This window comes from Hyperolius riggenbachi, chromosome 8 (genome assembly GCF_040937935.1).
Source record: "Hyperolius riggenbachi isolate aHypRig1 chromosome 8, aHypRig1.pri, whole genome shotgun sequence".
Classification (NCBI taxonomy): Eukaryota; Metazoa; Chordata; class Amphibia; order Anura; family Hyperoliidae; genus Hyperolius; species Hyperolius riggenbachi.
The window spans coordinates 131,955,752-131,971,406 of NC_090653.1; the positions used below are offsets into that span (position 1 = coordinate 131,955,752).

At 44.5% G+C, this 15,655-nt stretch overlaps 1 protein-coding gene across 1 annotated transcript in view; it reads right to left on the reverse strand.

Annotated features, from left to right (window-relative positions):
• ALG13 (ALG13 UDP-N-acetylglucosaminyltransferase subunit) overlaps positions 1–15,655 on the reverse strand; it is a 211,349-nt gene that overhangs the window by 49,005 nt on the left and 146,689 nt on the right. The window contains exons 22-25 of the mRNA XM_068247910.1: positions 15,395–15,508; positions 13,714–13,870; positions 10,550–10,676; positions 5,704–5,736 (exon numbers count right to left, since the gene is read on the reverse strand). Of these exons, the coding sequence (XP_068104011.1) occupies positions 5,704–5,736; positions 10,550–10,676; positions 13,714–13,870; positions 15,395–15,508 (431 nt within the window). The remainder of the gene's footprint in view (positions 1–5,703; positions 5,737–10,549; positions 10,677–13,713; positions 13,871–15,394; positions 15,509–15,655) is intronic.

Here is a 15,655-nt window from a genome sequence, read left to right on the forward strand (position 1 = left end):
ACGAAGAGCGTTGGGTCAAGGGTACACCTGACCATGGATGCCTGGTCTGCCAAGCACGGGCAGGGCCGCTACATTACGTACACAGCCCATTGGGTCAACCTGGTGGTGAACGATGGCAAGCAGGGCGCAGCGGACCAAATTGTGACACCTCCACGGCTTGCAGGCAGGCCTCCTGCCACCTCCTCTCCTCCTGCTACATGCTCTTCGCTGTCCTCCTCCTCCTTGGCTGAGTGGCAGTTCTCCTCTCCAGCTACACAGCCCCAGCTCCGCAGGGCCTATGCTGCATGCCAGGTACGACGGTGTCACGCCATCTTAGACATGTCTTGTCTCAAAGCGGAGAGTCACACTGGAGCAGCTCTCCTGGCTGCTCTTAAGAAACAGGTGGATGAGTGGCTGACCCCGCACCACCTGGAGATAGGCAACGTGGTGTGCGACAACGGCAGCAATCTGCTTGCCGCTTTGCATATGGGGAAGCTGACACACATACCCTGCATGGCACATGTCATGAATCTAGTTGTTCAAAGATTTGTGGCAAAGTACCCTGGCTTAGCGGATGTCCTGAAGCAGGCCAGGAAGTTCTGTGGGCATTTGAGGTGGTCTTACACAGCCATGGCACGCTTTGCGGAAATTCAGCGGAAAAGCAACATGCCGGTGAGACGCCTCATTTGCGATAGCCCGACTCGCTGGAATTCGACACTGCTCATGTTCTCCCGCCTGCTAAAACAGAAGAAAGCCGTCACCCAGTACCTCTACAACTACAGTAGAATGAAACAGTCTGGGAAGATAGAGATGTTCTGGCCCGACAACTGGACACTGACGAAAAATGCATGCAGGCTCATGCGGCCGTTTGAGGAGGTGACCAACCTGGTGAGCCGCAGTGAGGGCACCATCAGCGACTTAATTCCCTGCACTTACTTCTTGGAGCGTGCTGTGCGTAGAGTGGCGGATGAAGCTGCGAATGAGCGTGACCAGGAACCGTTACGGCAGGAACAGGCATGGGACCAATTTTCATCAGACCCAGCTGTTTCCTCAACACCTGCGGCAGCACAGAGGGGGGAGGAGGAGGAAGAAGAGAAGTCGTGTGCAGAAGATGAGTCAGACTCAGAGGATGATGAGCAAGGTGTTTCTTTGGGGGAGGAGGAGGAGGAGGGGACGGCGGCAGGAGAACACCCGCAGCAGGCGTCGCCGGGGGCTTGTGCTGCTCAACCTCCCCGGGGAGGAGGTTGACTTACGTGACGTCACTGAGGAAGAGCAAGAGGAGATGGAGGGTACTGGATCCGACTTTGTGCAGATGTCGTCTTTTATGCTTTCCTGCATGTTGAGGGACCCCCGTATAAAAAACCTCAAGGGGAATGAGCTGTACTGGGTGGCCACACTACTAGACCCTCGGTACAGGCACAAAGTGGCGGACCTGTTACCAACTCACCTGAAGGTGGAAAGGATGCAGCACATGCAGAACCAGCTGTCAACTATGCTTTACAATGCCTTTAAAAGTGATGTGACAGCACAACGCCAGCAAGGTACCACTGCCACTAATCCTCCTCCCGTGTCCACACAGTCAAAGACAGGACGCTCCAGCGATCTCATGGTGATGTCGGACATGCGGACGTTCTTTAGTCCAACGCCTCGCCGTAGCCCTTCCGGATCCACCCTCCACCAACGCCTGGAACGGCAGGTAGCCGACTACCTGGCCTTAAGTGTGGATGCAGACACTGCTGTGAACAGCGATGAGGAACCCTTGAACTACTGGGTGCGCAGGCTTGACCTGTGGCCAGAGCTGTCCCAATTTGCCATCCAACTTCTCTCCTGCCCTGCCGCAAGCGTCCTGTCAGAAAGGACCTTCAGCGCAGCTGGAGGCATTGTCACTGAGAAGAGAAAAGTCGCCTAAGTCACAAAAGTGTTAAGTACCTCACCTTTATCAAAATGAATGAGGCATGGATCCCGGAGGGCTGCTGCCCGCCCCAAGACTAAGTCAGTCCCCGCACACACAGCATCTCTGCCTGCACGCCGTGTGACTGGCTGCCTGGCCTGCCCCAAGAAGATTAAGTCGCTCCCAGTCCCTCCACACAGCATGTCTGCCTGCAGGCCGCTTGACTACCTTCTCCGCCACCACCAACAGGGTCCGGGACTCCAGGCGGATTGCTGAATTTTTTAGGCCGCTGCTAGCAGCGGCCACTGTAATAATTTTTCTGGTGCGTGTACATGACTGCCTAATTTTTCTGGCTGCACTGCGGGCAGCTGCAACAACAAAAGAAAAGGCATGTACATGCGCCCATTCCCCTTCGTGACATTACCTTGCCGTGGTGAAGGGGCTTGCGTATCACAATGAAGCAATGACTGGCGCCTAGATGAGTGTCTCGGGGGGCACACAAAAGATAATAAGGTCGTTGCTTCATTGTGGTCAGACCAAATTTGATCAGCTGGACAGTCACTGTTCTGTCATTCAGCTACATCAGCCAGGCGACCATATGGGCTGTAAAGCCACCAAAACCTGCACTCTCGCCATGGTGCGCACCAGTCCAGCACGGCCGTCACTACACAAACAGCTGTTTGCGGTGCGTTACACGGTGAGTTTGGTGTGTCAGTGTGAAGCAGTACCTTAATTACACTACCTGATTGATGTATACACATGCAAGATGTTTTAAAGCACTTTAGGCCTGTCATTTAGCATTCAATGTGATTTCTGCCCTTAAAACGCTGCTTTGCGTCAAATCCAGATTTTTCCCGGGGACTTTTGGCGTGTATCCCACTCCGCCATGCCCCCCTCCAGGTGTTAGACCCCTTGAAACCTCTTTTCCATCACTTTTGTGGCCAGCATATTTTTTTTTTTTTTAAAGTCCGCATCCCCATTGAAGTCTATTTCGGTTCGCGAACTTTAACGCGAACCGAACGTTCCGCGAAAGTTTGCGAACCCGGTTCGCGAGCTAAAAATCGGAGGTTTGGCCCAACTCTACTTATTTCTTCTATCCTATACCTGTTCTAATGTGCTGTGTCTAACTGCAGCCTTTCCTAGTTGCACAGTGACTATTATCTCTGTTATCAGAATCCTTTTATTTCGCCAAGCACGACTGGGTCATGCCCGGAATTGGTTTTAGCAACAAAAACAGGCACAAAAAAATTGGCAACAACATTGAATTTCGGTGACACACGGACAGTAAGAAGATATGTTACTGCAGCAGCAGAAAGACAGTGAGAAAAGGACAGAGCGAGAAAGGCAGACATTTCCTTGGTAGCCATAACAATAACAGTGCAAAAGAACAAAAAGATAAGTAACAATGAAGGACAAAAAGAACAGACTTTTTAAATAAAATGAGAATTAAAAATAACACTTTCAGTAACATGGGCTCAGCAGATAGAAAGGTGCATCCTTGGGGAGGGGGGGCTTAGTTGGAGTTTAAGAGTCTCACTGCTGTGGGGAAGAATGTGTCACTGTGTCTCGTTGTCTTGGTGGGGATAGCACGAATCCCCCGGCCCGATGGTAGCCGTGTAAAGAAACGATGACATGGATGTGATGGATCATTGGCAATCTTCTTTGCTCTGGACCCCAACCTGGAGTTGTGAATGAGCTCCAGTGGGGTGAGGGGCTTCCCAATTATTTTCTCCACTGTTCTGATAATCCTCTGTAGTTTGTATCTGTCACTGGCCGAGGCACCAGTGTACCAGACGAGGATGGAGGAGCAGAGGACAGACTCGATAGTGGCAGAGTAGAAGGACTTTAGAAGTTCTTGGGCCATGCCGAACTTCTTTAATTGACGCAGGAAGAACAACCTCTGCTGGGCCTTCTTTTGGGTTAAGATAGTGTTCGCCTTCCAATTCAGGTCGTCTGAGATTGTTGTGCCCAGGAGGCGAACGTTGGATACTCTTTCAACTTCGGATGCATCTATGTAGATCGGGCCAGGGCTGGTGCTCTGCCTTCTGAAGTCAATGAGCATCTCAACAGTTTTGGCAGTGTTGAGAACCAGCTTGTTCTCCTGGCACCAGTGGCAGATCCTGTCCACCTCCTGCCTGTAAGCCCGCTGTTATATGATCTAATCTTCTCTCTGTCGGGTCTGTCGGGCTGAGGCAGTCAAGCTGGAATGTGCTGTGCAGCTTGTGATTGGATAGAAGCTAAACACCCTCTCCAGGCCTCCTGCACCCCCTGTATGACTCACACACTGAGCTCCTCTCAGCCTATCACTTGCTAGGTCTTGTTTGTAAACAATGCCTAAAACTGGCAATTACAAGCCAGGATTGCAGCAGGGAGAGGCAGAAACAGCACAGAGGGGCCCAGGAGAACATAATTAATAGAATGGTATGCTTTTTATTGTAAGAATTTTAGAGTACAGATTTTCTTTAAGGCCTGTTTCCACTACACGCAGATTGGATGCAGAGCAGATGCAGAAAAACTGACTCCAATGAAGGCCTATGGGAAAATCTGCATTTAGGGCCCATTCACACTACAACGTTTTGCTGCGATTTCAGCAAAACGCTCAAACACTGGCACTTTTTAAAAGCGCTCGTGTAATGAAACCCTATGGGCCCGTTCTTACTTGGGCGATTTGCGCTGATTGCCGCAAATCACCCAAAAATGCAAAACACAAACGCTTCCCCTGCACCATTTTCAGGCGATTTCCTGGTGATCGCGTTTCAGTGCTATAGAAGCGCTAAACGCTATCACGGCAAAATCGCCACAGTGTTCAGTGATTTTTCCACGTGAAATTAGGGAAAAATCACTCCTGCAAAATGCCGGCAAAAAATCCGAATCGGATGCAGAAAGGGATAAGAGACACTAAACACTTTACGTCTAAGGTTTATTTATTGTTTAAAACTACATTTGAATTAAATTTTAGTATAAAAAGAAACAGTTATAATAATTAGAGGCTGCAGCAATGTTTAAAGAAGGACCCTCTGCGATAGAGATAGACAGACAGGATAATGTATCGTTATTTACCACTGGAATACAAAGGTAAACACATTTTTAATAATTACAAATAGCAAAACGTATCTCGCCGGTGAAATAAGGCCTTTATTATCTAAATGGGGGAGAAAAAAAAGGGGGTGCCACCAGTATAGTAGCTTGAACACTCTCGAGAAGCTACAGTCAAGTTTGTTTTTCAGATACAAAAAAAAAAAAAAAAAAAACTCTGGTCCTTAGGGATTAAAATTAGGCAAATTGCCTAATACGCTGTGCCATTTTACAGAAACCAAATGGATACATTGGACAAGTAGATCGTAGATTATTGGCAAAACTACAGATACGCTACTATTGCTTTACCTAACTAATTTCCAATACTAAACCTCCTAGCTACTCCTGAAACTAACCCTAGTGTTATTCTACACCTAACGCTACCCATTCCCCCCCACAGTATTATCTTCCTATGGAATAAAGGTTTAGGGCCCAAATTATACACTGGTCGCTGCTATAGCTGCACTTAAATGGGCCACAGTTTTGCACTGCATCGAGTAGTACAGCACTTCCAGTTTGATTAAAGCTACATTAGATGTGTGCTGAAGTCTGTCCGGTTTAGGAATTTATCACTATCAGATCAAATTCTAATTCATTATGGATAGAATGACTTGGCATACTAGGCTTTAATTGATCTGTGTACAGCTAAGCTCAAATGCTCAAGATTATCATCATACACCCTATTTTATATAAGCTTCTAAATATTACAGAAAAAAAAAAATCAATGCTCAACTTACCGTCATTGTTAAAATACTAACCTGGAGCATAAATGTAGTCCCCATGATATTCACCTTAAAAAGTAACAACTTTATTAGTAAAACACAAGCAGCATAGCAGCATTTAATAATTGTTTTACTAAAAAAAATAAAAATATTCTGATTTTAATCAAACCATTTTCTTTTAAACAACAAGTGAAGTGAGAGGGATATGGTGGATGCCATATTTCCTTTTAAACAATTCTAGTTGCCTGGCAGTCTTGCTAATCTCTTTGGCTGTAGTAGTGTCTTAATCACAGACCTGAAACAAGCCTGCAGCTAATCTAGTCAAACCAGAGTCAAACATCTGATCTACAGTACATGCTTATTCAGGGTCTGTGGCTAAAAGGATAAGATACTTGATTTAGAGGTGGTGCGGATCATTACGCCTTTATTGATATTTTTGATCCTGTGTTGTCCGGGATTATTTTTTCTGCACACCTCGCCATCTTTTATTGGATGGTCAGCCTGTGAGCACAACTTCACTACCTGAGCTAAAAGGATTAGAGGCAGAGGATCAGCAAGACTACCAGGCAATGTGCATTGTTTAACAAGAAAAAAAATAAAATAATGCAGCCTCCATGTCCCTCTCACTTCAGTTGTCCTTTAGGCAAAAAAATATAATTGAAAGAGAGGTTCTAGGTTACATTGATGGATGCATCACCGGCAACTTAGGAAATGCCATGTATTTTGAAAACGGATCATCAAAACACTACAAATTTAACATACAGGAAGGAACAACAAAAAAAAAAAAAAAAACGATCCCGCCCACGTCACCTTCCCTCGCCGCTGATTAGAGGGAAGGGACGCGGGCGGGGACCGGCACTCTGCAGGAGGCGGGGGAGCGGCATGAGTGGCACTAGAATGGTAAACCGAGCCCGTTGCGACACGCTCAGTGTCGCCAGCGCGGCTGTAATTTATGGGCTAGTGCAGAGCGCAGGGGGTATTTAGGGAAGATTCAACTAGCAACAGAGGCTGGGCACTATAGCCAGACCCAGCCTCTGTGTATAGATTTAACTCTAAGATCCCAACCTCGGGTTCTCTTTAAGGTTGACCCAAATTAAAAATACAAGAGTTCAGGAATAAAATCTATTTTCTAAATTATAATAATAAATAGCCTTTTTTCAGCTGCATGATGACAAATATAAAATATTTTACATTTATTGGAGGAACCCCTCCCTTCCTTTTATATTGCCGGGACAGAAGCTGGCAAAATGCTGAAATAGGTGGTGTCCGGCAAAGGAGGAATTGCTAATGGCTGCCACCTGTATAACCCTAGTTATGCAAAGAGAAGGGTGAAAAGCATGCACTGAAATGCTCATAGGCTTTAAGGAGTGTTTATCTTTATGTGGTGCAACTAAATATTTTGAATTTAAAAAAAATGTTTGTTTTGGGTCCGCTTTAAGTGTGCTAAATTTCTCTTCACAACCAAATGCAGGCAGCAGTACACCAAAGCCTGCTACACATCCAATTTTTACTGGGAAATGTTACCACCTCCATGTAGAATGAGAGCATACCTACACAATCTTCTCATACTAATAAAAATCTGTTAGCCCTCGTACTACATGAAATTAATAAAGTTTGCTAGTGATTGCCTAATTAAAATTACATGTGTGTATGTACTATTAGGGTTCCAACCATCAGAGACTAGGGATGATCAAGTATATGCAAATTTATGTACAGTGGAGGAAATAATTATTTGACCCCTCACTGATTTTGTAAGTTTGTCCAATGGCAAAGAAATGAAGTCTCAGAACAGTATCATTTCAATGGTAGGTTTATTTTAACAGTGGCAGATAGCACATCAAAAGGAAAATCGAAAAAATAACCTTAAATAAAAGATAGCAACTGATTTGCATTTCATTGAGTGAAAAAAGTTTTTGAACCCTCTAACAATAAAAGACTTAATACTTAGTGGAAAAACCCTTGTTTGCAAGCACAGAGGTCAAACGTTTCTTGTAATTGATGACTAAGTTTGCACACATTTTAGGAGGAATGTTGGTCCACTCCTCTTTGCAGATCATCTCTAAATCCCTAAGGTTTCGAGGCTGTCTCTGTGCAACTCTGAGCTTGAGCTCCCTCCATAGGTTTTCTATTGGATTAAGGTCTGGAGACTGACTAGGCCACTCCATGACCTTAATGTGCTTCTTCTTGAGCCACTCCTTTGTTGCCTTTGCTGTATGTTTTGGGTTATTGTCGTGCTGGAACACCCATCCACGACCCATTTTCAGTTTCCTGGCAGAGGGAAGGAGGTTGTCGTTCAGGATTTCACGATACATGGCATCCCGTTAATGCGATTAAGTTGTCCTGTGCCCTTAGCAGAAAAAAACCCCAAAGCAAAATGTTTCCACCCCCATGCTTGACAGTGGGGACGGTGTTTTGGGGGTCATAGGCAGCATTTTTCTTCCTCCAAACACAGCGAGTTGAGTTAATGCCAAAGAGCTCTATTTTGGTCTCATCAGACCACAGCACCTTCTCCCAGTCACTCACAGAATCATTCAGGTGTTCATTGGCAAACTTCAGACGGGCCTGCACATGTGCCTTCTTGAGCAGGGGGACCTTGCGAGCCCTGCAGGATTTTAATCCATTGCGGTGTAATGTGTTTCCAATGGTTTTCTTGGTGACTGTGGTCCCTGCTAATTTGAGGTCATTCACTAACTCCTCCCGTGTAGTTCTAGGATGCTTTTTTACCTTTCTCAGAACCATTGACACCCCACGAGGTGAGATCTTGCGTGGAGCCCCAGAGCGAGGTCGATTGATGGTCATTTTGTGCTCCTTCCATTTTCGAACAATCGCACCAACAGTTGTCACCTTCTCTCCCAGCTTCTTGCTAATGGTTTTGTAGCCCATTCCAGCCTTGTGCAGGTCTACAATTTTGTCTCTGACATCCTTGGACAGCTCTTTGGTCTTTCCCATGTTGGAGAGTTTGGAGTCTGCTTGATTGATTGATTCTGTGGACAGGTGTCTTTTATACAGGTGACTAGTTAAGACAGGTGTCCTTAATGAGGGTGACTAATTGAGTAGAAGTGTCTAACCACTCTGTGGGAGCCAGAACTCTTAATGGTTGGTAGGGGTTCAAAAACGTATTTCACTCAATGAAATGCAAATTAGTTGCTATCTTTTATTTAAGGTTATTTTTTCGATTTTCCTTTTGATGTGCTATCTGCCACTGTTAAAATAAACCTACCATTGAAATGATACTGTTCTGAGACTTTTCATTTCTTTGTCATTGGACAAACTTACAACATCAGTGAGGGGTCAAATAATTATTTCCTCCACTGTACATGTTATTCAAATATATGCAGCTTGAAAATGCACCAGTCAATATAAACCTGCATGGGACTTGATTGGTCCTTTTCAAGATGCATATATTTGCATAAAAATGTACATTTGCATAAACAGAAATATTTGCATTATCATTGATCATCCCCATTAGAGACTAAAGCCTGGTACATACTTTCAAATCAGAATGGACTAATCACTGACCAAATTTTACACGTAGTATGAAAGTCAACAGATATTGAATACTATGAGCAGATCATGTAGGTAAAACCCTTATACTACAGGGAGATGCAAAAATTAGTCAGTGATTGGCCAATCATAATTTAAAGTGTGTACCAATCTTTAGAGCCATCAGCACTCTGCAAAATCTGCCCTAGCACAACCAATTGTTTTCATATAAAAAGTCCCAATCTAGCCATAGTGATAAGAAAGCCATCAGGACAGGATTAATATTGTAGTTTGGAACCAACAGCTGCATTACCAGAATTTGGAAAACATGTATTTTGGTAGCAAAGTCTGTGTGCTGTGAAAAACCATGTCAGTGCAGACTGAATTTCCACATACATGAAAAAAAGCTCATCACTGCTAATGTAGATTGTCAGTACATGCTGACTGAAGCTAGATTCAGCTCTACTGTGTGAAAACAGGGGTCTGCTATTGAAGCAGAACAGCAACCTCAAAGGGACACTTAAGCCAGAAAAAAAAATGAGTTTTACTCACCTGGGGCTTCTACCAGCCCCCTGCAACAGTCCTGTGCCCTTGCAGCCACTCACTGCTCCTCTGGTCCCCCGCTGCCAGCTACTTCCGTTTTTGCCGACAGGCCCGTCAGGACTGGCCACACGTAGCTTTTTCCGCATTCCCGACTGCAATTAGTGCTATTGCAGGCCGCAACGTGTACAGAAATACGCGTTGCCGCATTACGCACGCATAGTTATGCGGCAACGCGTATTTTTGTACGCGTTGCGGCCCGCAATATCGCTAATTGCAGTTGGAAATGCGGAAAAAGCTACGCGTGGCCAGTCCTGACGGGCCTGTCGGCAAAAACGAGACTAGCTGGCAGCGGGGGACCATAGGAGCCGTGAGTGGCTGCAAGGGCACAGGACTGCTGCAGGGGGCTGGTAGAAGCCCCAGGTGAGTAAAACTCATTTTTTTTCTGACTTAAGGTTCACTTTAAGGATGCATTACAATACAAAGTAGGGGGGAAAAAAGTACTGTAATGGTGCCCCCTAATGATACAAGCTTACAATTTTCATGAATAATTTATCCAAAGTATGTTTATTAATTTCACACTTCTACTACATAGATTTGGCAAGATTGTACAATTAAGATTTCTATGCAACCGAGATGTGCGGCCAGATTCAGTTTTTCAGTTCTTATTCAACTGCATACAGAAGTACTCAATTACGCAGTTCGGAAGGGAAGCCTTATATCTCCCAAACATGGTCTGTAATGCCAGTAACATGCCCCAGCAAGTCTATTCTACAAGCCTGGGTAAGGGCAATTTCTTACACGAAGCCAGATTCAGTCGTATATAAAGAACCATTAACCATTTGCATAAAGCGTTTACCATTATCACTTGGCTCATCAATTTCATCTTCAGATGAATTCATATTTGGCTTGCCGGGACCAATAGGGCTGGGGTTGCTTCTGGCAACCCAGAATCCTGTTCCAGGTACCATTGGACTGCCTTGATTCTGGAAAAACAAAACCAATTATATCATGAAATCAGATCAGTTTTGCATATAAGTGCTATTGTGAACCCTCCCTTAGGATGTATGCCGTACTTAATGTAGTGCATAGGAAACAAAAGCAAGCTGGCAAAGCAAGCTGGCATGTGACTAGCAGGTTATACTTGATGCACATATGAAGTGCATCAATAAGCTAGCAAAAAAAAAAAAAAAAAAAAACACAGATCACCTAAGCTCCTGCAAAGTCCTGGAGGTGTTAATTACTATTCCCCCTCCAGACCGCCATGGACTCAGAGGGAGATATAATTTGGCTGCCAGCTATTGCAGGAGGCCGAATTACGCCCTTTTAAATAAATGTGGACTACATCCTGATGGCACCCAAATGACTGTCTATGTGCCGCTATATCTATAATTCACATTACGGCTTATGGCAGTGCGCCAAAAATTTCCCTGTGCTGTTTTGCACAGTTTCATGTGGATTTGCATCATACATATAAGTAAAACTACTTCCATATTGCACCAGTGCCAATCTTAACATTTGTTCCCATGCATCAAGGACAGACATAATGTAGTCAATGGCCACCTAAACTATACATTTCCTCAAAGCTGAGAGCCTGTAGAACATAATCTAGTCAATTTAGTGCCAATTATAGCATCAATTTTCATTAATAAACTAAAATGCTTACTGACACTTTACACACAAAAAAAAAAATCCCTACTTACACTAAGAACACGGAGATGCGAAGTCTGCGCTCGCCACCGAAGCTGCTGGATAAGGTGAGACATGCTGCCGCTATTTTTGCACATGGGGAAAGGAGGAGACGGGGGGTGGGGGGGGGGTGGCAAATGGAGGACAACACAGGGGAACAGGAGGGGACACACAGGGGCAAAGGAGGACAAAAAGGGACACATACAGGGGGACTAAAGGAGGAAACAGGAGAACTTAAGGGTACAAATGAGAACACAGCGGAACACAGTAGGAGCAAAACAGGACAAGATGACAGAAGGGGACACACAAGGAGCAAAGGACGACAAATGATTGGGGAGAACATCTACATGACGCTCTTGGAACATAGACACTCAAGGTTTAGTATATTTTTTTCCCCCTGGTTTTTGCCCTGTAAACCTAGGTGCGTCATAAACCAGAGCGTCTTATATACCAAAAATACAGTATATTGTATATACAGCATTGAAGGGTTTAATTCTGCTACAATACTTCATGCCATTTCAATTGTGCGATTAACCAATTTGGTACGCTATGGGGTTCAACTTTAGAAAAGTATATGGGACGGCATACTGATTTCCCACACGACGCACATTCTGAGTAATGAGCTCTACTAGTTCAGTGCTGGGGTGAGAGCTGCAGCAGTCATGTGATTAGATCAGCTGACCGAGCCTCAGATTAACAGCACATCTTGAACGATGTGCTCCACCATTTCCGCATTCCAGGCGGCCAAGCGGAAGAGGATGTAGTGGTAACCATGTGACATGGTCAGCTGATCCCTCCCATACCAGGAAATGCAGCGATGCATATCGCCACAGACAGCTCTTGACTGGAAGACTGCGTGTAATTCAACAGTGGTGGGTCCCTCTCACAACACAGATAAAAGAGTCAAAGTCAGAGTTGCCCTGTCTTCCATCAGGCCCGATTGGGCAGTGAAAGAAGTGGTGGGTTGAGCTTTTGTACCACTGCACAACAGTCCGTTGTGCCTTTTTTATTAGCTGCAATTTAGATACGGTTCAATCCTAAATGTGTCTTACTATGCTGCAAATGGCAGAGAGCTATTACTCATTTTTAAGAGCTATGATTACATCCTGCTATGAATACTGCATGTTGGCTGTTTTGATTACGTTACGTAAAGTAACCCTTTATTGAAAAACCTCAGTGCAGGTCACACTGCTCACTTGTAACCAACCCACGAATAAATTTTCAGCCACAGTTTATAATTATTGGCATACACGGCTAGCTGTAAATTGGGATAAATACTCCCATAGTGCAGTTTGATTCCTGATTTACTACTCCTACAAATCAATGAGCCTGTTCACAGTACTGCGTTGTATTTGATCTCATTCTAAATCGCTGCATGTAGCCTTTGAATTAATGTGCATGATATAAAGCTTCCATTGCAGTTCACACATTATAACACGTCTGTTATGTATGCAACGTCACGTGTAGTGCGATTCCAGCTTTAGCGAATTGGAGTTTGTGCTTTAGCTGCTGCATGCACACACCTACAACATGATGATCTCTCTTAATCAGCTCTAGCGTGGAGTAATTTCTATAGAAAATACATAGCACCTGACATGGGAATTTAAATTAAATAAGAGCATATTTCCACAAATGACATGTTCTAGAATCAGTGTTACCAGTACCTTTTTGGCATGGAAAGAAAGGCACAGAGAGGAAGAGTCCAGCAAGGAATAACATGCTTTTTCTGTCCTGGTGTCGTGTCCTTTACTGTTACCGACCCTGCTGTTCACACAACTAGATCTGCACAAGAGGCACCTTGTATAAGGCCTTTAGTTAATGGCACAACGTTACAGAAGGTACAGACGTTAACATCACTGTTATTGTGGTCATGAGCTCCAGTTATGCACCTTTCCCTTCGGAACAAGTGCTGTGGTACAACCAAGGCCCTCTCACTTCTGGTTTCCATATGAGGTGTTATGTGTTCTGCAACAAGGGAATTGATGCAGTGACTGGGTTAACCCACTGAACATTTCCAAACATGACAGAACACCCCCAAAGTCATCTAGGGATCAAAGGTACAGGTAGGAAAGCAATTAATGCACAGATCACAGAAGAAACCCAGCCGGGCATCTGTAAAAAATATAAATCAGAACAAACTGAACATTCCCATTTCTGCATGCAAGAAGGGACAGGAAATCCTTGAGAGCAGGCTTCCTGCCCCTGTTAGGAGAGTAAAGCAGCCTCTCAGTTTCCTGTAACAGAGGATAACATGGAAATTCAGCTTCTGGGAAACTTTCAGGGGTCAACAATACCATGTGTAATGGTGAATGTAAAACACAGGAGCAGACATACAGGCAATGTTGGAAATGCAGTTTCATCTCCTTCATCAATCTCATAATAAGTTATAGTGTCCTCCAAGCCTCGATGTTCATCATCTCTGTCTGACATGAATCCAAACTGGCATTCTTTATTTACACATGGCATCTGCCTGCGACTCCGGGTATAGGACCTGTTTTGCAGACAAAAAAAAATAAATACTGTGTTATGTTCAAAGGCTAGATACAGTCTCCGCGTTCATGTGTAAATCACAATTCTAAATGGCAATCAAAATAACGCGCAACTCCAAATAGATGCTGATGAGTGAATCGGGTTAAAGAGAGGTGTGATAAAGCCGCTGCTGTAAGCCAAATATTCCCATCTGTGTGACATGCAACTGCCAGGAGCACATGGAATATTCATATCTAATGCTGTCTGGAGATCATTAAATAGACATTCTAATCAAGTAGACTCCATAGAGAAAATGGAGATGTGATTGATTTGATAAGGTAGTTGATTAATGGGATTGATAGCGATTGGCTAGCTGCAATAATGATCATATTTAACTTCTGCTTCACATTTTATTCTACAAAAGTGAGATATGGTCACCTAAGACGAGCCAATCAGAGATACATTTAGGCCCAAAAACCGCTTTACCCAGTTGCTATTCCACAGGAGGAGTATCTACGTCCCTGAAAACTACACTTTAGCTCCCAAGAACATAATTACTTTTCTCTGAAGGTTTAAGAGCAGCACCCTTGACATCACAGATTGATGAATGGGAACATGTATTCCCTAAGCCAAAAGTGTCTGATGGATGAATGATCACATACGGATCCCTCAGGATCCGGTCAGGTTGCCGACAAAAAAGTATCAGCTCGGCATCCGGAAATTAACACTTCCGGATTGCCGATACTGTACTTTTAAACAGGCACGGCAGCACAGACAGGCATGGGGGGAGTCGGGGGGGAACACAGCGCACACAGTACAGGACAACAGCCCACAATACAATAATAAACATAGCTGGGCTGTTGTCCTGTCAGCGCTGCCGTTCCCCCCCCCCCCCAATCTGTCCATGCCTGGACCCCCCATGCGGCAAAGGACGGGTGCCGTAAGCACCCGTTCCTATTGCCAGTGTGATGAGAAACTTCCGTTTCCCCGCACCATAGGAAGTGATGAGAAACTTCTGTTTCTCATCACTTCCTATGGTGCGGGGAAAATGGTCATGTTCCGGGTCAGGTGCGGCAGCCGAAGCCTGCGTTCCGGAAAAATGTTGCATGTTGGAAAAATCCTGAACGCAGCCCGGACCGCAGACCGGATCCGGATCCTGACAGACGGATGGGTGTGAATGGATACATTGAATAACAATATTCATTCACATCTGGGTCCGTTTGTACATTATACGGTGCGTTCCGGGTCCGGGGAAACCGGGCCCAACAGTGGTCATTCATTGTAAAGAAAACTATCACTTCCTTCCTGTAGATCAGAGACTGTGTGTGGGGATATTTAGTGAACAAAAGATTTTTTTTAAGTAATATATTTCCTATACCTAGACAATGCTCATTCCCTTTCTGTCCTTCCCCCTTATAACAAGCAGTGCTAAAATGTGAAAATTGCTCTGGTTTTTAATGGAAAACCCTTAGTGGTGAAGCGGTTAAAGAGCTAGGATTGGCTTCATATTTCATGGTTTTAACGCATTCTAATTATACTCACTTACCGGGTACGATAAGTATAATTGTCAAAACCTTGGTAGCATCTCTTTCCCGGATTATGATAAAAGGGGATCTCTGGACTCATTATGGTGTGTCTGTTAAGATAGCGAGGTGAAGACCTTTGAATACAAGAAACATAAAAAAAGGCATCTGTAAAGAAATAATTTCCAATCTTAGGTATTGTGGTTTAATTGTATAGCGTAAAGGATAATGTAATAATATGCGGCCAAATTAAAACCACAGAATCAAATTTGATGGTCGGCCTA